A 23,735-nucleotide genomic window follows, 5' to 3' on the forward strand; every position below is an offset into this window, starting at 1 on the left:
CTTGCAACTTCACAGCATGATCAAAAAACAGTTAGATTTTTTCTGTTTCCTTACACTGGGTCTGCAGCTTCAGGTCTCTGATAATTAGACATACTCTTTTTGCTCCTCACCTGCATTTATTCATGAACAGTTCATGCAGCTTTGTTTCTGTGCCAGTACTGGCCATTAGTTTAGATAATTCTTGCCTTTCCATCCCTGAGGATTCCCTTTCTTGATACATATTCAGAAACTGATTTTATCTTCTCACACCCTTGCTTTTGCCAGAGAGAGTGATCCAAGCACGGTCTTTCAGAGCATGCGTTCTGCACCCCTCTCATGACTCTAGTAGTCCCTGTCCACCTTTTTCCAGATACATTTTACATTAAATGTGTGCGCTAATTGTGGACAGGTTGCAAATGAAGTTACACAAAGGCTTATTTAGCAGCATTAACAGCCCCCTGCTCTCCTTATCGTGCTATCATATCTCTGCCACTGCTGGAAATGCCTCACCTCCTACTAGTGCAGTGCTTTGCACACAGCCATGCTTTGCCTGGTGGGTGTCCCCAGCTCCTGCTCAGGTGTTTTCACCTCTTCAGTCTTGGCAAACATTCCTGTCAGCTCCAGACAAATGACCTTTTTTTTTTTTTAATACTGCTGATGTTAATCCAATTTGTATTTCTTCAGTCTTTCATGGGTTTTCAGGTCTTCCTGTGGGATATTCCAATCTTTCAATATGTTGATGAAATTTCTTAGTTTTGTGGCATGGCACATTTTATAAGAATGCTTTGGGATTTTTTTCTTGCTGGTTATTAATGAAATAATGATTTTGATGTTTAAGCCTGCAGAACCACACAAGTAATTCTGTCTAACCCAATTTTAAAACCTCCTATTGTCATCTCTTTCTCCTCTTCATCTCCTACCCATCATGGAATAATCCCTGTTTCTTCTAGTTTAAGAGGTAGCTTGGTGTACGGTCCATACTCTCCTGTCCAGAGAGTCCTGGAGAGACCAGTGTCTCTGCTCTCTACAGGAAAAACATGTTCCTTATCCTGTAAAATGCTGAGAGAATCATTAGCACAGATAATCCCTGCCAGTTCCCACCAAAATGGGTACCCAATGGAAATAATGCTGCATTTTTTCATAAAAACGTCAAACACTGCACAGCATCAGATCCCCAGCCCACCACCCAACGTGATGTAGTCTTTGAAAGTGCTGTAGGTAGCAATAGGCAAAGCAAGCTGAAATTCAGGCATCTGGCTGGATTTTGCACCTATTTGCACTTGCAGGTTTTAGAGGGTAGTCTGGCTCTTCATATGAGCATTAGCAAAGGAGTACTGGCACTCCCTGCAGATCAAGTACTTTTCTGAAGTATCTGTATTTAGTTTTAACATAATTGGTTTGTGGTATATTTAAAAGAACAGCAGTAAAGAAATATGTCTCATATAATCAGTTGGGTTTCCTATAAATCTCCCTGCCAATAAAAAGAGGTAACTGTAACGCTCTGGAGGCAAAATAAAGTGCTGTTTCAGAAATTACAAATTAGCTAGCTACCAAATGCTATTTTTCATGCATATCTTTTTGCTGGAGAGTTCTTCAGCCATTTAAAAAAAATCAGTCCCCCTCTGGTTATTGCAGCTATGTTGAAACAGAAGAGAAAAGATACATGTGTGAGACTGCTGCTTTGAGGGATCTTTTTTGGTATTTGTTATGCATGCCCACATGAAGACCTTGAACCCTTAATTTCAACCCTATAGCTGTATACCTGGGGATGAGCAGGTCTAGGAAGACATGGAAGTCCTGGAATGCTTTTCTAATGTTAGTGAAAATCTCAAAATGTGTCAGGGAGATAGAAAAATAAGAAAAGTTGTATTCTTCTTGTGGTTGCTCTGTAGCCTTATATCTCTTTGCTTTGACAGCCTTCCTAATGGAAGTTGCTTTTCTAGCAGGCTTACGATGAATTTACGAGCTAGGTAGATATTTACGTAAATACCTGAAGTCTTCACTGCAGGGGAGAAAGAGAGTTGCTGCAAAATGGCACTAAGCCAGGAAGACCACTGGCATTGCAAGAGGGGACATTTTAGTGCAGTCATTTTTGGACTGGAGGCTGAGACCCAAGAAATGAAGCTGTAACTTCACTGGCAAGTGGGGCAGCTCTGGCTTTGCTTTTAAGTCTGCATAATCCACTGAAAGCACATGGTACTTAAGCACTGGAATAAGCAGCAGGCGCCGCTCAGTAGTCAGACCTCCAGATAAATAAGAAAAGGGTTTTTGGAATCCTTGTCCTCTGCAAATATCTATGAAGAACTTGCTCAGCTCTAGGAATAAGGACAAGAGAAAAGCAAGGTGATAAAAACAGTCAGGATGAAGCCTTTCTGACAAACATTAATTCTTGCCAGTACAACTGTGGTCAGTCCTGTGGTGGTCATTTCCAAGTGGGGAGCCACCTCACAGAGTCCTCCTTGCTGTGAAAACTGGACAGATTAACATTTCCTTTGAAACCAGTAAGAAGAATTTTGGTATGTTTTTTCCTTGGAGGTTTGGTAGGTTTTGGAGCTGCCAGGTTAGCTTGCCTTGGGAAGCCTTATGTGCTATGACCCTGGGATGCCAAGAGCTAGGGATGCTGCTGGATCTTCAACACTTTCAGTCTCCCAGTTAGCCTGTCTTGGCTGAGGAGCAGCCCACCAAGCAGGGAGAAAGCCATGCAAGCTCCAGCTCTAGTGTCTGCCAGAGCCCTGAGGAAATGGATGCAATGCCACAAAAAGTTGGAGGTTAAAGAAATAGGAATCTCCCAGTTTGAAAGATGACTGTTCTGTGGGAAGGTCTCCAGCCATCCCTACTCAGAAGCCTGTAGTTGTGAAGGGGATTTTTTTGTACTTATTTCTCCTTTGTCATGTTTTTAAGCTGGAATAGTTCCTGTATGCACTCCATGCTGCTGAGCTCGCATGTTTCGATTTTGCTCTTCTTGAATGATGAGGGCAAAATAAAGAGAACAGTGGCTTCCAGTTCCTGCAAAGTGCTTTTGAAACCAGGAAAGGCAGTGAAGGCTTTGAGGCCAGGCCACGTATGGTAATGGAAGTAGGAGACATTATTAGGTTTCATGCTGTGTGGCTGAAGAGGATTATTTACCTACACGTGCCTCCACCTGACACAAACATGATACAGTGAGATGGCATCTTCCAGCTAAAAAATTAGTGCAACTTTATCTCAGGTACATGGGTACTGCAAAATTCTGTTATCCCTCTGGCTTTATTTTAGATTGCAATCTCTCACTGACACAGACACTAAACAGAATGCAACAGTGAGTTACTGCTGGCTGGCAGAGGAATGATTTTGTAGCTGTCTTGTCACATGCAGCAATGCCTCATTCCATTCAAGATTTTATTTTCTTCTCTTTTAAGCTAAGTAAGGTCATACCAAGCCATTTCTTGGATGGAAGAATGCTGCCATCACAACTGGGGAGGTACTGTAGGAATCGGTGCTGGTGTCACTGGACTCCCACACTGGTTCAGTGAGATGTGCAGAGTTGCTTGAAGTGCTGAGTAGTTTTGTTGTTGATTCGGTTTTTTGTAATTTGGGATCCTGATGGCACAATATATGCAGGTTTGGTTGGGTTTTTTTTTTTGACAAGTGATAGTCTTTGTAAGCCTAGGAAATCACGTCAGTTCTGTTTGCTGGAACTCTTGTTGCATCATAAATGACTCAGTAGGAAATGAATGTTTTCTCATTCCTCTCCTAATCTTTTGGTAACATTTCTGTGAAGAGTATAATAGCTGTGCCATGCCACCTCACAGATGGAGGAGAGTCTTCCCAATTCATGGGTAGTGTTACCAAAACGCTCTGAGATTCTCATGAGTTGTTGAACAGCTGCAGTGCAGTTTGTGGCTTTTTATTTTTTGATCCTAAGTTCCCTCAAAGCATCCCACTGATCAGTGGGAAGATAAGCTTTATCTTTCCTTCTGTGATGAAGTCTTTAGAGGGATTGTTTTGTCTTGCCTACAAGATTTTGAACAAACAAAATATATTTAAAACAATTTAAACCTTGCAACAAGTAGTATATTGAACTGCTTATGGGAGTGTGTAGTGTAGTCTCATTGGATAGTGGGATCCACGGATATATGTTACATTACCTGAACACAGGCAATTGCTGTTCTGCTGAGCTTTTTGTACTCTGGTTCCATAACCATGATGGAAGAGATTTTAGAAATTGTGTAGTGCTACAAATATTTATGAACCTGCTACAAAAGAGAAATTAAATCTAGAGGGCAGCAAAACACTTACCAAAATAATCTGATTTTCTCTGCTTCGGATTATTCACAGGTTCTTTGTCATTCCTTTTTTTAACCGTTTTCCTTTGAATCAAATCTGGGAAGAAACGTGTGAAACGTAGAGACGTATTATACAGTGTAAATGTTCTAACTAAGGTGGTGAAAAAGACACCAAAACAGGTTTTGGAAGCCTGTGAATCCAAAAGCCTCTTTGCCTTTCCCACGTGTTTTGGCTGGTCTAATGGCAGACACCACCTCCTCCTCCTAGTCCTGCCCTCTGGTCCCACAGCATGGATCTTGCAATGCTGGACATCCGAAGGGCTCCTCTGGCACGAGCCACTTCATGCTTACGGTGTATCACCGGCAGAGCTGTGATGGGCTTTCCTTACCACAAAAACAAGCTGCTTGCACACTCCCCAGGTCTCCACAGACAGCCTGGGCATTTGCTCTGAGCCCTTCAGTGCTCACCAGGAGTGTCAAATCCTCCGCTAATACTTGCTGACATTGTGATTACAGGACATAAACGCTTCGATGACAAACAGCACGGTGACAAGCAAACCGCCCGTAACACTGCGGCTCGTTGTCCCAGCAAGTCAGTGTGGATCCCTTATAGGAAAAGGAGGTTCCAAAATCAAAGAAATCAGGGAGGTAAGTCTTGGGATGTGTGCTGGGGACACTGGCTAGCATCCTGCTGCAGTGTGCCCTGCCAGCATCACCCACTGCACTTTGCTGATCACACCAACATGAGCATGTGTCAACTGAAAAACCTGGAAAAGCCTTGCTCTGGGAGAAGCAGGGAATCCAGCACAGCTGGACTTGTACTTTCCTTGACACTGAAGACCATGTGTGAAATAGAGAAACAGCTTTATAATGTATAAAGTCTTTCATGCACAATTAAGCAAAGCAACAGTGACAAATGGCTCTTTGAGTTTCTCTTTGCGCACAGACCCCTGCCCAGCAATAACTCAAGTGACCCCAAGTCAAAGAGGTGCAGCCATTTCCAAATTAGTTACCACCCTTACAGTCAGAGAAAAGCCCAAGCAGCACTGGGGATTCCAGGCTAGTAGATCTACTTTCTAGAAAAGTGTGATTTTCATGCTTCTTCCCTGTTTCTTCTTAATGTCACTGGGCCACTGGTGACCTGACTTGATACATTCCAAACACATGCAGAATATAGATTTAGTCTGGACTTTAGCAAGAGGTATTCATTCATTGTGCTAGCAGCCACTTTTTTGTCTAACCAAAAAATGGAAAAGGTACCATACACTGCCTGTTTTAACTCTTCTATGCATGACTGTAACAATATAGCACATGCCAAGCCAAGGATCTGGTGTTTGTAATCACTCATACAAGAAAATCAGGTACATGCTCAGTTATGTAGAGAAAATATGAATAGGACATTTCAGAAAAATGGATTGTTATCCTGGAGGAAGTGACAATATTCCTTCTAAATTTGAATTCATTCCAGCATGGGATGAAGTGTTGAATACTAAGATAACATGTTGATCCATTTTTTTTTATTTGCCTGTGTCAAAACAGGCTCTAAAAAGTTGAAACTTCCTTTTTTTAACCTAAATTGTGGATTCAAGAGAGTAGGTTTTATGGAGCTTTTAAGTTGATTTCTTAGTTGTGTTAAAATAGGAGCAGGCATGAATGTGAACTGTGTACTGGTGAGTGCTTAGCTCTAGTTTTTATAGCTGTCCATACTTTGGATTTTATATTAAATATTGGTAACTTCATTTGGAGCACTGTGAGAATGTGCTCAGGATATAGGATTTTAAAAGTGAGATTGGTCTGTTGGTTAAGTGAAATGACTGAGGTGATTATCCTGGTGAGCATAGTTTCAGAAGCAGTTGCCTCTAGCTGGTACAAGGAAGTAAAAGGATAGTGTTTGGCCAAATAGGTGTTTTGATAAGGCTAGCGTGGTGAGAAGTCACACTGCGCATCTTCCTAAGTATAAAGATAATGGACAAAATCTTACTCACTTCTTGCTACTGATATATGACCAAAGTCAGAGAACAAAAAAGATTAGCACTGCAAGTAAATGCATAAATGACTCTGGTATTTGGCAGTCTTTTGTGCTGGATGTACAGATACCCAGGAATGTACCTTAAAAAACAAATACCGGGAAAAGAGGGGGAAAATGAGGAGCATCCAGCCCAAGGTGTGGTCTAATTTCATCATCACACAACACACTGAGAAGTTGCAAAAGGGATGGATGGTCTTTTGTGTTTAGTCATGCACCCAGGAACAACATGTAGGGTTGCAGTACTATTTTTGTGATAAGATTATGAAAAAAAAGAAAAGAAAAGCACAGGGGATTGATCAAATTGCAGTGAAATTCCAAAGTCTGTTACAGATCATGGAATTGATACTTTGGCTTAAACAGCACTAGTGAACAGAAGATGCAATCAGTACATTAATCAGTCTTTGGAAAGAAGGATAATGTGTGTTGTGTATAACCAGCAGGAAAACAAATTGACACAAAGTCAATTGTTACTGAAAATACTTTTTTTAAAGCCCAAATACTGCATTGCAATAACAGTCAGGAATAGATCTGTGCAGTATGTTAAAGAGCTTAGTCAACATCAGATGCCTGGGATTTTCTCTGTTGACTGAAAAGGTCTTCCATATTTGTATAATAATGTCATGGGTTGTTTGGGCCTCCTGTATTTTCTTCTTTGTTTTGTTTGGGTTTTTTTTTAACTAGGACACACTAGTACCAAGATCAAATTTAAAAAACAGAGCAGAAAACCCCCCAAAAGTGGCTCATTACCTTCTTAGGTTCATTAATGAGCTAAAAGTTGATGATATGCATATATTCAATCAACACTAACTATGATTTAGAAGTGCTTCTGTACTATATAGTATGAGACAGCCCCAAATTTCAACAAGAGACACAAGTCAGCCATCAGTAGATTAAAGAGCCATCTATCAGTAGATTAAAGAGTGACTCGTTTGATTAGCCAACCTTCTTCAATTACTGGGCTCTTTTTCCTTTTATTTTTTTTATTATTGCAGAGTACTTCATTTCACCCTTTTCACTTTTTAGTCGGCATTGCAACTGTCTGTCTTTGAGAGGGTTAAAATGCTTCTCCTGAAATTCAGGTCGCAGTTTGATTCACTAACAGCTACTGAGGACTAACCACCCTAGGGTGGTAGTGTTGGCAAACTGGCTTGAACAGGCAAATCCATGTCTGGGGTAGGAGTTTCCATGTGTGCTCCATCACATATCCAGCAAAGAAAAAACAAAATGTTCAGGGGTGCATCCTCCTCCATCGCATCAGGGAATGTCTGGAGAGGTGCCATTGCCTGCCTGGCAGTGACAGTGTCTTTGCTGTGTCTCTGCTGAAGTCCACAGGAGCCCAGGTGCAGGTGGCAGGGGACATGCTGCCCAACTCGACGGAGCGCGCGGTGACCATATCCGGCACTCCCGACGCCATCATCCAGTGTGTGAAGCAGATCTGCGTGGTGATGCTGGAGGTAAGCGGGTGTCCAGCGTGTCCCTTCTCACCAGGAGATGCTCAAACACATTATTAATAATTGTCAGTTGCCATGGGTTCCCGTGGAGCGCTGTCTGCCTTTCCCGTGCCAGGGATTTCCAGAGGCTCTGTTAGACTCTGCTTTTCCTGGCATTTGAGAGCCTCTCACAGCAGGGTTGAGCAATCAAAGGCTGTCATGACATTGTCAAACTACAACCAGGTCCAGCACGGATCTTCAGTCATTATGACAGAAACACACTTTATTCTGATGCAGTATAGGGCAGAAAATTCTGACCAGCCAGGATTTTTTGCTTCCTTAGGGTCAGGTCATTGCATAAGGCCATAAAGTTTCATTTTGATGGCACTTTTTTAGCCCTTAGATTAAATGATGGAAAATAAATTTATATAAAAATCTGGGCATTTTAATCTTTGTTGGAAATGCCTTAGCATGCTTGATGAAGCTTCGTAACTTCATGTGACAGCAGCACTAATGAATCCACAGGTGTCACTATTGCCTGTTTCGTCTGTGCAGTCGGGTCCTCAGCTCCTTCCCCAAAAGCCCAGACAGGAGGCCTCTAGCGTGCTTTTGGTCTGATGGGGTGGAGGGCAGGGGGGGCTGGACTGGGTTATCTGCATGCCTTGTTGTCTGAGGTGACCAAGATAAAGAGTCATCTTTTTAATACAAGCTCTGCTTCATTCTGCATTTTGACTCCTTTGTGTTTTTGTCTGCAGTCCCCACCCAAAGGTGCCACCATCCCCTACCGTCCCAAACCTGCCTCTGCACCTATCATTTTTGCAGGTGGCCAGGTAAGAGCAGACACCATTTTGGCTTCAGCTGGAAACCACACCGTCCTGGCCCAGCCTCAGCCAGCGCCTGTTAGTTTTCAACTTTTACTCTTTCTTGCCTGGTATAGTATTGGTGTGCTTTGTCAACTTTGTGTGCTTACATTTGCAGGGCAGGAGAACACTGCATTGTAAACTTTACACAAAATTGTGACCATCTGTTATTTTACCAAGATTTGACATTAACTTCTGTAATTAAGAAAAGTTTGCCCTTCTGCAGATTGAGAGGTGTCCAAATCAGGAGCTCATTGAGTGGGGCAGCCCTGCTTATCATAGGGGTTGGGGGTTTTTTTTCTTAACTTGCAGCTTCACTAGCAGTATAAGCGGTTTTGTCAATTTTCAGAGATGGTGAAACAGCAGGACATTTCTGCTCATGAAAAGCATAATTTTTCTCTCATAGTTTTTATACTTTTTGGGACCAAATAGTGCGTTTTAAAGTAAGGATTTACACACACATAATTTCCACTGCTTGCAGTCCCCCGGGACCAAGTAGCAATGGAATTCTGAGGTGGCTGGAACTACTTACATGCAAGTGAAGACCTTCCCAACCGTGGCTTGGAACAGCCTGATTGATAACACAAGAACAGCATTCCTGTTTCTTTTTTATGTAAGGAAGTTTTGATGATTCCCCCTTCACCTTTAGCTATATCAGTCAGGGTTCTCATCTGCCTTTAAAAACCCACGTGCAATGTGGTTCTTCTGTGTCTTTTAGTAATGTCTGAAATGGGTCTGCAGCATGTGGCAGAGGCATAGCAGGAATGCTCTGTCATCATCCACTGCAGGGGGAATTCAGCTTTCACCGAAGAGCCAGTGATGAACACAGCTGATAAATACCCTAAAAACACCTTGGGAGGGTCACAAGGGGACCTGTGTAGCCACCAGGCTACAAGCAGTGGTGGAGGAGTGAGATACTTACTGCAAGCCCTGCCTAACTCAAGGGGAAATCGACCCCATAAACCCAGCCCAGAAGAAGGCAGACATCTCTCTAGTCAGGATTAACATGTGTAAAGCCTCTCTGGCAGTAAGGCACCCCCACCCAGCCAAATCTTTTCCCCAAGGTGATGCCAAGGCCTCTTTTTAAGCAGTTACCCAATTACTCACATGCATGGTGGAACATCTGCAGGCAGCTGCCCCCTCCCTCCCCATCAGCCCATCCCAGGTCATTCATCACCCTGTCACAGGGTGTGGGCTGATGGCACAGACTGTGTCCCACCTCAGGCAATTTGGAGATGGTATGAGAAGCTGAACATGGAGTTCCTGGTGGGGCTGAGGGCCCAAGGTGCTGCTAGCATTGTTGGTGTGATGACCTGTGCCACCACAATCTGCTGGTGTATAAGGAAGCTCCTGCACTTCTCAAGCATATGCCAAAATGCTTCTTACAGCCCTTATCATGAACTTTCTCTGATTTTTTTTGTCTCAGAGTTTTACCTTCTACTCTGTAATGATTCATTCTGATGTATATCCAGATTTTCATAACCTGGATGTAGTAGCTTTCATCATGCTCGAGCCTACTACTCTTACTTGTGGTCAAAATAAGAAATCTGCTTCTTTAGTGAGCAAAGCTGAATTGAAGTGTAAAATAATGTGCCAGAAACTGGTCTATGACTGAAAGTTCAGAATAATTTACTCCATATCTATAAGTCTACACTGCAGTGCTTTCCTTTAAGAAATGTGTATGTGTATATATATCCACAGCAGCCCATTCTGCCAGTGTTGTAATTGCCACTGCCTTCAAAGACCATCTCTATATATCATCAGTCAAAAGTATTGAAATTGTTGGCTAGAGGGTGCTGAGAAGTTTGTATAAATAATTGAAAGTGTCCTATTTTCAGGTCTAATAGCTCTTGGCATCTTCAGTTTTATCAGTTAAAAAAAGTGTTCTCACTTTTCTAATGCAACCGTGTTGATGTGAGAAAGAGTGTAAGAGGCAGACACCTTCTGTGTGCTTTGAATTTCTGTGTGCTCTGACTAAGCAGACTTTTTAAGAAAATGATTAAGGTGTGTTTGGACACCAGTATGGAAAGACACTTTAACCAGGCTTTATAAGTGGAAATTAATACCAAAAATAAAATTTTATCAGCACTGTTAATTCCATTCAACCTTTCAGCTAAGCTATCAGAAGTTATTTTTCTCTTCTAAATTACATCATGGCTATCTTGAAAGGATTTTGGTTTTTTAACACTTAGTAAAATAAGTAACATTAGCAAAATATAATCTCTAGTTTCCCATAAAAGTTGGGGTTCTTCCACTTTAAGTATTGCTTTTAATTCTCTTGTGCTTCTTCGATACTGCATTGTGTAACAAAACTAAAAGGAAACGGAACACTGCTCTCTTCTGCCCCTGTTACTTAGCATGTGCGGTGGTTAAATTGGAAATTTCTACCCCGTGTGCTACATTGGTGTTTAAATGGGTACTCAGAGGGTGCAGCTTTGCTTTGTGTCTCTTACCAGTAGGATGGTCTAAATTGAGGGAGATGTGCAGACCAGGTCATCCCTGCTGTTACTTACGTCAGTAGGAAAGTTGCCCTTGACTTTGATGGAAGCGGATCCATAGCCCATGTGCTCAGTGGAACATTACAGGACAGATGTCTCAGTAGCCTCTAATCAGGCTTGTGCTTAGCAAGCCCCAGCCCTCAGTCCCAAAAACACATGGTTTCCCTGAGAAGGGGTAAAGCAGACAGAGACTGTTTTTTCAAGCTAAATCAATCAAATGATCTTTTGGCAGCCTAAGAAATTAAAACCTCTCTCATTTTTTTTTTTTGAAAGAAAATTCAAGGCCCATCTTGTCTATTCTGATTTGTTGGTTTTTGTGGACTACCAAGCAACCAAGTAAACCTGGTCCGAGCACTGAATGTTTGTTATTTTTGTTACTTCTCCAGTTTGTTTGCTTCCTCGTATGTATACACGGAAGGATGAGGGAGCAGCATGATGAGGGAAGGGGTGACTTCTGTTAGGTTTTCTGGTGACTTTTTTGTGATGGATTCCTGCTGGTTTGCAGACCACTGCTTGGAAAAAGACATTAAAAGATGTTCTCAGCTGGGTTTGAAGTATGGCTGAGACCAGAAAGGACACCTGTGATCCAGCACAGGGGTTCAGACACCAAAGCGTGGTTTCCAAACCCACTGTTTGCTCGTGGACCCGCTGTAATCTCCCTGAAGCTGCTCCTGCGCTTGGCTGAGCACAGAGCCCCCACTCAGTTTGTCCTCATTTGGTAACACAGTTAAACAAGTTTTGCTTGCTTGAATACGTTTCCTTTAGACCCCCTGATGGGGGCAATCATTTGTTTCTGTGGACTGAAACCTTTTCTTGTGGTATATAACCCATGAGTGATGCCCATCCCCTATAGATGCACGTGAATATGTTGGCCCATGAACCTCCCATTGAGCGTGGTGCACACACTTGTCCCTGAAAACTGCTCATGTGCGTAATGGTTGCCAGATTATGGCCTGGCTTTGTAATTAATTCAAAAACTAAATGAAATGTTTCTTCTCCAGAAGGGGAATTCTGCTGCAGAAATGTGCATCATGCAGTTGAGACATTAAAGGTTTTAATATCTGAACTCCATTAAATGGATTGTTTTATCATTTGCAGAGGATTCATTACTTTCTAAAGGCCTTTTGTCAAATAAGCATTTTGCAAACTAAGCTAATCAGCTCTGTTCCTGTTTATAATTCTCCCACTACAAATATTTATGTTATAATTTGTCTTTCTGCATTCCTGCCTGTCTAAGCACAAGCACATTAAAATTTTTCTGGCATGCCATTCCTTTCACACATAATAGAAAATCATAAACCCTCTGGAGTTTGTTTTTTGTAGGCCGCTGCAGAGACATGAACAGGACCAGCAGGAGGGACAAAGGGCTGTGCTAACTGGTGCCAGGCATGCCAGCATATCCTCCTCATTCATGTGCTTCTGTGTCCCCACATCTCACCCCAGCGCTGCCAGAAATGACACCAGAAACTATACCCCTTGCACTGCTCTTGTGGTGCAGAGTGGCTGGATTTGGAGGGAGGATATTTGGCTTGTTGGGGAAGATGAGACCACCCACCGTGCTGGGGGTCTCCATGATGCTCCTGTCTCCAAACTGACCTGCTGGCCCTGTGTCCAGGCACTGCAGGACAGGCTACCATCAGCACACATGCTCAGGTACCCACTGGCACAGCAGCCTGGGCGTGAACTCCGGGAGGCACCCCAGGGCACACTGTTGCTGGCACTTGGCATCTATGGCTGTTGGCAGCCAGAGGAGGTGGTTCAGAGCTGACTGGCATGTGGCCCTGCACACATGTGGCAGTCTGGAGGTAGAGGAGAGGGCAGGGCATCCCCTGAGCAGGTCTGTCCTCACTGTGCCCCTTGCCGCTGCGGCATCAGCATCTCCCTACGTGCACTGGTGTCATTGGGCAGATGGAGTAGCAGGGAGGGGAAGTGGCCACCCCCTGTGCTCCTTGACCCCCTCAGTGTCCTCAGCTCTTCTCCAGGCAGAGAGAGCTGGACTAAAGAGAGGTCCTGAGAGCCAAGATCATCAGAGCTTGGGCAGCGGCGTTTGGCATCCTCTGCTTGCAGGGCGTACACAGGCAGCCTGACAGAGACCTTTCTGCACCATGCCGAGGATTATCAAGCAGCACAAGACAATTAAACCTCACTCAGCGTGGAAAGCAATGCAGGTGGCATTTGCTGGGGAGGGGGGCCAGGAGAAGCTTTTCTAATGAGAACAGGAATGCTGCTTGTCCCACCTGACTAATCTGTGTCTTAACTGTGCTTGTTGTTTCCAGGCGTTCACGATTCAGGGGCAGTATGCCATCCCTCATCCAGACGTGAGTCCAGCACATGTAAATTACTCCCTTTTTGTTCCTCTCCCTCTTATTTGTTCTGGGCAGCATTTGCTTTCTACAGTTAGCAATAAAGACACGGCCTAAGGACACCTTTCCTGACCAACACACTGTATAGCCAAGTGTTAGCCCAGCTGCATCTCCTACCTTGTGCAATAATTGCTAGAAAGTACAATGGCCCAGGAACAAATGACAGTTATCTTGGTCTTTTTTGCATGTGATATATTTGAGTTCTTTTAATATGTAATTCTACAATAATTAGTTAATATTAACAATAGCCATTACATGTAATAACAGTAGAGATGTCATTTATAACCAGTTTGTTTTTTTTTTCTCTACGGTAGATTAGAATGAATGATTAAACCTTTTATTTTCAATATAATTTTAATTAATCCAGTTTTAGAACACGTAAGACGGTTTCTCTGCTCTGAAATAATTCCATTTGATTGGTTAGTTCTAATTTCCCATCCTGCCCTGCAGTTGACCAAGCTTCACCAGTTGGCTATGCAGCATCCCCCCTTTACTCCCCTTGGGCAGACCACCCCTGGTTTCCCTGGTACGTACCCATGACCCCCTGGGGATGTCCTTCTTCTTAACAGCTTTGTTTCCTGTGGTCATTACATCATTTTAATAATAAATGTGGTCAATGACCAGCAATCCTTCTGTTTTTACACATTAATCTCTCTTCTTCCCTCCCGTACCTCTGTTACAGTTCCTTTCATCATTACTAAAACGTGCTTTGTTTGTTACTTTTATTAATCACAACTGCTTCATTTGTGCCCTTGGCTAAAAGCCCTGAGTTTCTTCTGTTCAGTCCTCTCAAAGTTATTGTGGACCATACAGTATGTACCAGTTGGTTCCAAGGGAAGTGCTTGGACAAACTTGTTGTCCATGCTTTGGTAACATGGATCAGAGAGAAGCAAACATGGGAAAAGAGCTTGTACTCATGGCACAGAAACACCAGTTAAAGAAACTATGGCATGCTGAAAGTTGAATTCTTGTAGAGCCATATGTCTTGAGAGCATCTGTAATCATCACTGCTGGGACAAGTGCCTTACTTCCTGCAAGATAATGCAGCTACAGCTACAAAATGCAATGGAAATTTAGTTAAGGACTTAAAATTTGCTCCATACTTAATAAAACTGAGGCTGGATTCTTGGTTCAAGAGTGAGAAGTCACTTAACCCTGCAAATAAACATTTTTACTGTCCTTCACAATATACATGCTTAGCATCTAAAAACTTCACAGAGCAGAAGTGTATCTCTACTGGTACATGCTTTGTATGGCAAATAACATTTTATCACATACATCACAAATTCTGTGAGCAACTTGATTATTTGATATTCAGTATGAAATAAGCTTATGCAACTCATAATTCAATGTAAACATAAAATGTAGGTGAGCCACTTTTTACAGAATATTTACTTTTCGTGTATTCTAGTTGGAAATTAGTATTTTTGGCATGTCTTTACAGATAATACAATAAACACCAAAAAAAGAGAAAAGAAGAGAAAGATTCATGACATCAAAACAAACTTTTGTTTCTTCGTGATGTATCTGATAAAATATGTACAAGTAATACTAAATTGCCTTTTCCTAGCTTTGTATTTTCCTTTTTCTTGTCATTAACATCCTGCTCCTTAATCTTTCCCTGGTTATATTTGTGAGATGTATGTTTCTGTAGTGTTACTGTGTGTTAGAGCAGTAATTCCATTTTTCCTGAGCATTTCCTTTTGTCCACCCAATTTACAAACAAATGTATGCAGCTTAGAGTACTTTGTCCATTTCCCTTCCAAAATTACCCTTCCCAACATTTCTTCAGCAACTAATCCCACATATAATTTCCAAATTTTCTTAGGTTAATTTCTTCGTCCTTATTTTAATTTTTTTAATTATTTTTCATAAATATGTATTTTGTTCTGCTAATTGTTCATTTGACATCCACTTTAATTTTCCATGTTCTAGAACTCCTAGTAGACAGGTCCAATTTCAGCCATCCATTAATTTCTCAACTGATGTGTTTAGAACAAGCTTCAGAGACTATTTTTAGAGCAAACCATTTTCTAGAAGCTTTTTATGATGACCCTGTGGAATCTCATGTGACATTTGTTGCTTTGGTGGGTTAAAGGTTAATTAAAATAAGACTCATTTAAAATTAGTCCAGCCCTCTGAGTTTTGCATCCTTTGCTTTCTTTTCTGTTTCACTAGCAGTTCTCTATTGTTCTTTGCTCCTTTCTTTTCTCTTTTTTTCTTTTCTCTCCTTTCTGTATGTGTTCTTCTTTAAAATTTCATTTGTTGTGTCTTGCCCTTCTTGCAAACAGCTGGCGTAACATTTTCCCTCTGTCCCCTGAATAGGACTGGATGCCACTACTCCAACCAGTTCCCATGAACTTACTATTCCCAATGATGTAAGTGGACCAATAGTCCGTATCTCTTTCTCTTCTCTCGCTCCTCTGCCACCAGAGGGGACACCTTTAATCTTTGGCTGATCTGCAAGCACCAGCCCCAGAATAAACTGTGCAGCACTCAGTCTGTGGGGAGGGGTGCGAGGGGTTGGTGAAATGCTGGATGGAAGCAGCAGGAATCACTCTCCCCTCTCATGCCCCATGGTGACAGCTCCACAGGGCTTCACTGGCTTCACAAAAGCCTGTGTTCCCAGAATTCATCTCTCAGGTGACACTGCCGTGGGTGTTCTCAGCAGAGGGGCCAGAGGGGGTGGAAGAATGTGCAGCCCTGTGCTGTGTGTTGGGCTGGAGTCCTCTGTGCCCATCTCCACTGAACCCTGCACTTACCCGAGACTGTATTTTTCCTGAGCAAAGAAAGCTACTTTGGATAGGTAAAGGTGCAGTATAAGGGTTTATTTAAAAAAGCAAGGGCTAGAAACGCTCCTGCTCCAGCAACTCTGGGTCATCTGTGATCAACAGGCCCAGTGTCCATGAGCAACATGGTGCTGAATCTTAAAACAGCTACTCAAAATGCCCAGCTGATATGCTGGGCGTCACATAAAAATGCCTTCCCCTTTTATTCAATTTCATTGCAGACAGGATTGGGGTCTTTGTTCAGTTTTCATTACAAATGAGTCACTTGGAAAATGGAAGTTTTTCCCTCCAGTAAAAAAAGCTTTCAAGCATGAGTGGGATCACAAATAGCAATTATATTACTTAAGAGATACTTACAATATTGTGCAAGCCCTATTAAACTCAGTGGCGATGATTTACAGTAAGAAAAAGATACAGAATCACGAAGAAGTGGAGTTGTGAGTGCTGTGATTTCTTAAGCTTTCTGTTACATAAAAAATGCCCTCCTGATTTATCAGTTCCTGCTTTGCAACCCAATTTATTTTAGGTTGAGAATTTTTTAGGAGCACCCTCTTTATCCTTACAGCACAAGTTTCTTAATCTCACTTTCAGGCAAATGTTGTTCTTGCCATCAGAGATGTAAATCCAAGGTCACTCTTCTGACTTTCTTTCTTTCAGGGCTCATAGCAGAGAAAGAGAGGGAGAAAGTTGGCCCTGGGTCCTGTAGTGCACTAGAAATTTTTAAAAACCATCAGTTTCTCATCCATGAGGTGTGAAATGCTCAGCTCAGCACTGTTGGCGAAGAGCAAACACGAATCTGCGCCGTGCCTCTCACAGGAGGCTTTTCTGGCTACACAGTGTGTTCTTGCTGTTGTTGCTAAAGGAGCAAAGCCAAGGCCAAAATGGGGTTAGGCTTAGGAAGAGCCTGCAGAGGCTCTGCAGGTGGTGAGAGGGAGTTCTTATGTTTCTATGGTGTCAAGGTGTGCAGTAGAGGACCGGAAGGTTGGCGCTGCCCGCCTGAGCTCTGTGTGCTCCTGTCTGTGTGTGCACACCCAGGGTTGCAGAGCAGAGGGAAGAACGGGCCCTTCTCCTATCAGCAATCAGGAGCTGCTCGGGAATTTTGCAGGTGCCTTCCCTGGGGTCTCCCAGTGTGACCATGCATACTAGTGTCCCATGTCCCCATCACAGCTGCACTACGGCTGCTCTCCAGGCAGCCCAGTGCCAAAAATGTATTTCTTCCTATCAACAGTGGCCAGCAGGATCAGGGCAGTGATTGTCCCTCCGTGCTTGGCTCTGGTGAAGCTGCACCTCAAATCCTGTGTTCAGTTTTGGGCCCCACAGTTCAGGAAAGACACTGAAGTGCTGGAGCGAGTCCAGAGAAGGGCAGTGGAGCTGGTAAAGGGTCTGAGCACAAGTCCCATGAGGAGCTGCTGATGGAGCTGGGGTTGTTCAGCTTGGAGAGAGGAGGCTCAGGAGGGACCTCATTGCTCTCTGCTTGAAAGGAGACTGTAGGCAGGTGGGGGTTGGTCTCCCAAGTAAGTGATAGGAAAAGAGGAAATGGCCTCAGGATGTTGCACCAGGGGAGCTTTAGATTGGATATTAGGAGAAATTTCTTCACTGAAGGGTTGGTCAGACATTGGAACAGCCTGTCCAGGGAAGTGGTGGAATCATCATCCCTGGAAGTGTTCAAAAGGACATTGTGGATGTGACACTTGAAAACTTGGTTTAGGTGGTGCTGGGTTAATCATTGGGCTCTGTGATCTTAGAGGTCTTTTAGAACCTTAATGATTCAAAGAGAAATGAGGGTATGGGGGAGATGGAGAGATATGAGTCAGAGAGGGTGGGAAGGCACCAGCACCATCAGTCAGATGCTGTGTGTGGAGGGAGGTCAGGGTGGGAGAGGCAGCAGCAGCTGTGCATTAAAGCCTGCATGGGCAATTTGACTTTGCTTTCCCAGTAAGCATCTCTTAGTCCCAGTTTTGATGGACGGTCTGTCAGTGTGGGACAGTGATTGTTTATCTGGCTGAAGGTGAAGGAAGCTGCAGGCTCTGGCATGGAGCTGCAGTGCAGCCCTGAAGCTGCACATGGTTTGTCCCCTGCCTGCTCCAACTCCAGGGATTGCATTAGTTCCACAGCTTTCTTATCATATGTGCTTATCTGTGTAAAAGTCCAGCACACATGAGAAGACCATGGGACTTGCAAATACCTACGTGCTTTGCAGCTATCAGAGAAGCCAGTGTATGTCTACATGTGCTACAACATACCTTTTAAAACCAGAATAATCATAAACACATAAAGCCAAAGCCTCAGTAAGAATCTGCTGGAGAAAAATCAGATATAAAGACAATAAGGAGCTGAGAGTTTAGCCTAGTCTACAGCAGATAGCGATTAATAACCATTTACAAGTTATGTAGCTTCATATTAAATTTTCCTCACGCCCTCTGGCATTTTAGTCAGTGACAGAATTTTTTGTTATTAATAATTTCTGTAACAACATCATGCTGCTTTCTTCATACAATATGCTGACAGTGGCAGTTAACCTGTTGCTCAATAACAGAGAGATACTGGAGAATTAAAAAAAATACGTTTCACAGAAAGTTATTTTCCACATGCTAAAAGCTGAGGCTTCCTCTCCAAATAATGAATTCAGAAGATTTGCCTTTCTAGGTTTTTTCATAACTTCTATGTAACTCCAAAAATAGAACAAAGAGGACACTTTTCCCAGTCCATCTCAGAACTCACTTTGGTCCTTATCTAGTATCTCATTTTGCTCATCAAAGCCTCTTACAGGGGCATTTGGTTGCCTTTCTTTCCTTGCTGGCATCTTGTCTGTCCTTCCACTGCTGCCCAAATTATACAGTAGAAATGTGTTTCACCTAAATCCCAGAACAAAGTGGCATAAACAGGTCCTTAAAAGAATCTTAAAAGAAAGAAGACATAGCATCCTTGGGTGTAGATAACAGATGTCTTAAGATTTCATGAGTCAATACCCCAAAATGTTCATTGAGAGTAAACGAAGAAACCCAATAATAATTTAAAAATCTGTCTCATTAAAAACGGCATATTTTGCATTATGTGGAAGAGACAGGGACAAGCAACAGGAAAGCATCTTACCCCTCAGGAAGCACCAAGAACATTTTAAGGCAGCTGGAAATCTGATCAGTACTCTGTAGAAACAGAAGTGTCAATCCATCCAAGATGGATATGGCAGACTTGAAGAACTGCCTTTATTTCCCTGTGGTGCCTTAAATACTTCCCTGCAAATGAGTGGGACCTACATGTGCAAAATGTTCTCAGAGCAGCCCACATGTTTTCTGTTTTCTATATGGCTCATTGCAAAGTCTGTGCATCATTATAGTCTAGATTTTGCATTGTCATGGCAAGGAAATTTCTTAACATTATTATTGTTTTGGTCTTAAGAGATGCAGAGTATTTAAGCATCTTTTTCCAGGCCCTGCTGCAAGTCTGTAAAGAACTGTAATCCTGCCTCAGGAGATATTTCTCCCTATAGAGTACTCTGCCCCAGACCTTCTGGTTAAAAAACACAAAACGAACCAACCCAAACCTGAAACTAAGAGTTTCAGCCTGTATCTTTCTGAAAAGAGATTGAAGAGTCTCATTCATGACGAGCACCTGCTTGCTCAACTAATGCAGGGGCTTTGCCAAAGCAAACGGACTTGCTCTGTGTTGGCAGTGGAGAACCAGGGGGAACCATGAAGACCTGTGGACTGGTGTGGTCAACCCCTCTGCTCCTGACAGCAGATACCAAGTTGCAGAGGCTAATTGCTGGCCCTTTTTACATGCACTTCATTATAAGAAAGGAAGCTGATTCTTTTTTACCTGTTTGTAAAATCTCCATGCCACTTCCTGTGGCAGTCAGTGCTCTGCAGGATTGAACTCTTTTATTAGACTCTGTCAGTGCTTTAGCATTACAGGAAAATTTTATATATATATGTATATATATATGTAAAGCATTTCTATTTAGCATTATGGGGAAGATAAAAAAAATGGAAGAGAGGTACCTGAACCAGAGATGCCGTAGCATATTGGGAGAAACTATCGACATCAGGAGTTTGGGGTGGGAGGAATTATAGCAGATCTTTGAGTCCCACCCTTTAAGAGTCCAGAACTCCTGACTCAGTCCTATTTCCCTTTGTGCCAGCAGAACTTTACTGAAGAACAGAGTAAAGCTAGAAAAAGGCAAAAAGCAGAACGTGTGTTTTAGGGTTGGTTTGTTTGGAGTTTTTTGGCACAAGGAGAAATGAGGTACATTGAGGTAGGGGAAGATGGAGGTGGTGTAGAGAAAGTGGAAAGGGAACCATTTTTACCTGGTGCTCACAGATAAAGAATCAGCTGAAATTTTGGGGTGTACAACCAAGTAGTGATACTTAGACACAACACATCAGCAAGCTCTGCAAGTCACTGCCATGGCCCTTGGACAGCGAAAGGAGAAACAGGTTCATAAAGAAATTGTCAGACAGATGGACTATGGAGCAGAGATAGCAGCTGCTGCTCACAGGGTCTGTAAGCCTTAGGTGGGAATTTGAAATACTGGTGGAAACTTTATTTTATACCTCACACTGGGGTTTTTTTGGGTTTGGTTTTTTTTTTGTAAGGGTGGGCTACTGCCACAGTCAGAGACAGACTACTGGGCTTGATGCACATCTGATGTGAGCTCTTCTAGCCAAGTCTTGAGAGAATCAAAATATATATGCATGTACATACTATGTGTGTGTGTATGTACATACATGTGTATGATAGATACTTATAGTACAAGTATGCAAAGAATCACTAAATGGGTCTGTTTGAAGGGACCACATTGGGTCATCTGGTCCAACCTCCCTGCTCCAGCAGGGTCATCCTAGAGCACATGGCACAGGATTGTATCCAGATGGTTTGTGAATATCTTCAGTGAGAGAGACTCCACAATCACTCTGGGCAACCTGTTCCGGTGCTCAGTCACCCACACAGTAAAGCAGTTCTTCGTCTTATTCAGGTAGAACTTCCTGTGCATCATTTTTTGCCCATTGCCTCTTGTCCTATTGCTCAGCACCACTGAGCAGAGCCTGGATCCACCCTCTTGGTGCCCTTCCTTCAGATACTCACAGACATTGATGAGGTCCCCTCTCAGTTGTCTCTTCTCAAGGCTGGACAGGCCAAGTTCCCTCAGCCTTTCCTCATAAGAGAGATGCTTTTAATCATCTTTGTGGCACTCCACTGGACCTGCTTCAGGAACTCTCTGTCTCTCCTGTCCTGAGGAGCCCAGAACTGGACACAGCACTCCAGACACAGCCTCACTAGGGCTGAGTAGAGGGGGAGGATGACTTCACTTGATGTGGGGGCGATGTTATTTATTCCTCATGCTCCCCAGGATCTCATTGTCCTTCTTGGCCCCAAGGGCACACTCCTGGCTCATGGACACCTTGTTGTCCACCAAGACCTCCAGGTCCTTCTCCACGGAGCTGCTTTCCAGCAGGTCAGCCCCCACCTTTGTTGAATTTCCGAAGGTTCCTCTCTGCCCATCTCTCCACCCTGTCGAGGTCCCTCTGCGCAGCTCTCTGGGGTACCAGCCACTCCTCACAGCTTTGTGTCATCAGTGAACTTGCTGAGGAAGCCTCTGCCCCTTCATCTGAGTCACTGATGAACAAGTTAAGCAATACTGGGCCCAGTATTGAGCCTTGGAGGGCACTACAAATGACAGGCCTCCAACTGGACCCTGTGCCACTGATGATTATATTTATTAGTAAGTGTAGTATTAGACTACAGTGTATAGTAGGCTTGGTAGTCTGTGGTAGGTTTGGCTCCTCTCCCCAAATGGGCCAGAGGTGTTTGGATGCAGTTTCACATGGTTTCATCTCAGAGCAAGGCATCTGAGGCAGGTGTCTTTATGTTAAACCAAATGCCCAAAGCCAGATGTTCCTTGAACTTCTTCAACAACACATCAGCTCTTGAATACTCAGGTACTGCTCAAATTTCAGTGTAAGTAACACATAATGTGAAAGGCATCCCAGAGAGAGCCCCAGCCCCCAGCACTGCTGACCTTCCTGCATGGCAGATGGAGTAGTGTGTTCTGCACGAGCCACAGGCCATGTCATGGCTTGCAGAGGGTGTCCAAACAGCCTGTTGTCAGAGCAGTGAAGGGTGACTTCGGAGAGCTTCTGGCCAAAGGTTACCAAACCTCTCCTCCAGACACCAGCATCACCAGTGTCCTTGACCAGTGTGGACTCAATCCTCACTACCTCACTCAAAGTCAGCTAGGAGATGGCACATTCTTTGCACTGACCCACCTGGATGACAGGCTGGGCATCGCTGGAGGACCCCCAGCACGTACAAGTGGCAGCTTCCTGAGTGACCCAGCAGGTGCCTTCTCTGCCTGTGCTCTGGTGCTCTTCTGTGCCACCCTCACTCCCTGCAGACCATGGAGGCCAGAGAGATTGAGGCATCGGCAGCAGAGGCTTAGGGGTCCCTGTGCTGCCCACAGGTAGCCAGTGCAGGCATACTGGTATGCACACAGACAGGCCAGAAGCTCACATCAGTCCTCTGCACTGGTATGTGTAGTCACATACTAAGAGAGATCCGTGGGATAAGGCCAGCAAGGCCCCCTGTTGTAGCAGGATGGGAAACCCTGTGTGCATTTCCTGCCACCCCATTTTTTCCCCTCGTGGTTGCTCCTCTTGTGCTCGTCACAGCTTGGTCTTTGTTTCAGCTACCTGGGTATCCACTTTGGCTTTTTGTTTGTCCCTGAGTGTGAAGCAAGGATTGCGTTGGGAGATTTTCTTCTTTTGATAAAATGTCTGGACAGTGTGAATCTGTTTCTGGCCAGTTACTCCAAGTACTACAGCACCACAAAGGGTGGTCAGGTGTCAGGGCCTGAAGCAGCAGGAAGGGTGGGAGGGGAAGGGCAGTCTCTCTATCTTGGCACATCCTTCTGCAAAACTGGCAACATTATCCCAGCATCAACAGACCTGTAGAGTAATTCCATTTTCTACCCCTTCTGGCCATGGCTGAGCTTCTCAGCACCCATCCTTCCTTAACAGAGAACAAAATCCCCCTCCTCACCCTTACAGAAACCAAAACATCTCAGCCTCAGCTGCTGGCTTGGTGCCCACTTGCTCCTGGGGGCTCCCCATGCTGGAGGAGCAACACCCTGGGACACACATGCACACACACAGAGCTCAGGCTCAGTTCTATTCACAAAATAAGAGTTTTGGTAAGTTTCTGTAAAGGAAGGCAGACAAATTTCAGTCTCTTGCTATGCCTGTTTCTGCCTGCAGTCAGAGAGCTGTAAATCCCACTGACTTTAATGCACAGTACCTGGCCAAGCAAGAACCATGTGTACCCAGGGAGGTGTAGGGCAGTCAGCGCTCTGGAAAGGTGCAGAGCCACACTCAGCAGCTGTGGATGGTCAGCCTGACTTCCAGCTGCTGCTCTTGGCTTGCTGCTGCCACTGGCAAGTCAGGTGGGGCTGTGGTTTGTTTTTCTCAGCACCTCAGCAGGCTGTCATTTTCTGCCCTGGGAGACAGTGAAATAGTTTTGAAAAACC

The 23,735-nt window shown here is 43.8% G+C and overlaps 1 protein-coding gene across 8 annotated transcripts in view; it reads left to right on the forward strand.

The window, feature by feature from the left end:
• Window positions 1–23,735, forward strand: part of LOC104685850 (poly(rC)-binding protein 3-like) — a 504,202-nt gene that overhangs the window by 460,083 nt on the left and 20,384 nt on the right. For 4 of the 8 annotated variants that reach the window (XM_039570122.1, XM_039570141.1, XM_010393911.4 and 1 more), the window contains exons 9-14: window positions 4,761–4,892; window positions 7,599–7,727; window positions 8,459–8,602; window positions 13,338–13,394; window positions 13,875–13,950; window positions 15,750–15,802. In XM_039570122.1, the coding sequence (XP_039426056.1) occupies window positions 4,761–4,892; window positions 7,599–7,727; window positions 8,459–8,602; window positions 13,338–13,394; window positions 13,875–13,950; window positions 15,750–15,802 (591 nt within the window). The remainder of the gene's footprint in view (window positions 1–4,760; window positions 4,893–7,598; window positions 7,728–8,458; window positions 8,603–13,337; window positions 13,395–13,874; window positions 13,951–15,749; window positions 15,803–23,735) is intronic. The other 4 variants (XM_010393912.4, XM_010393909.3, XM_039570143.1 and 1 more) reach the window with 3 other exon arrangements.

The sequence above is a fragment of the Corvus cornix genome, chromosome 2, assembly GCF_000738735.6.
Source record: "Corvus cornix cornix isolate S_Up_H32 chromosome 2, ASM73873v5, whole genome shotgun sequence".
NCBI classification, from domain to species: Eukaryota; Metazoa; Chordata; class Aves; order Passeriformes; family Corvidae; genus Corvus; species Corvus cornix.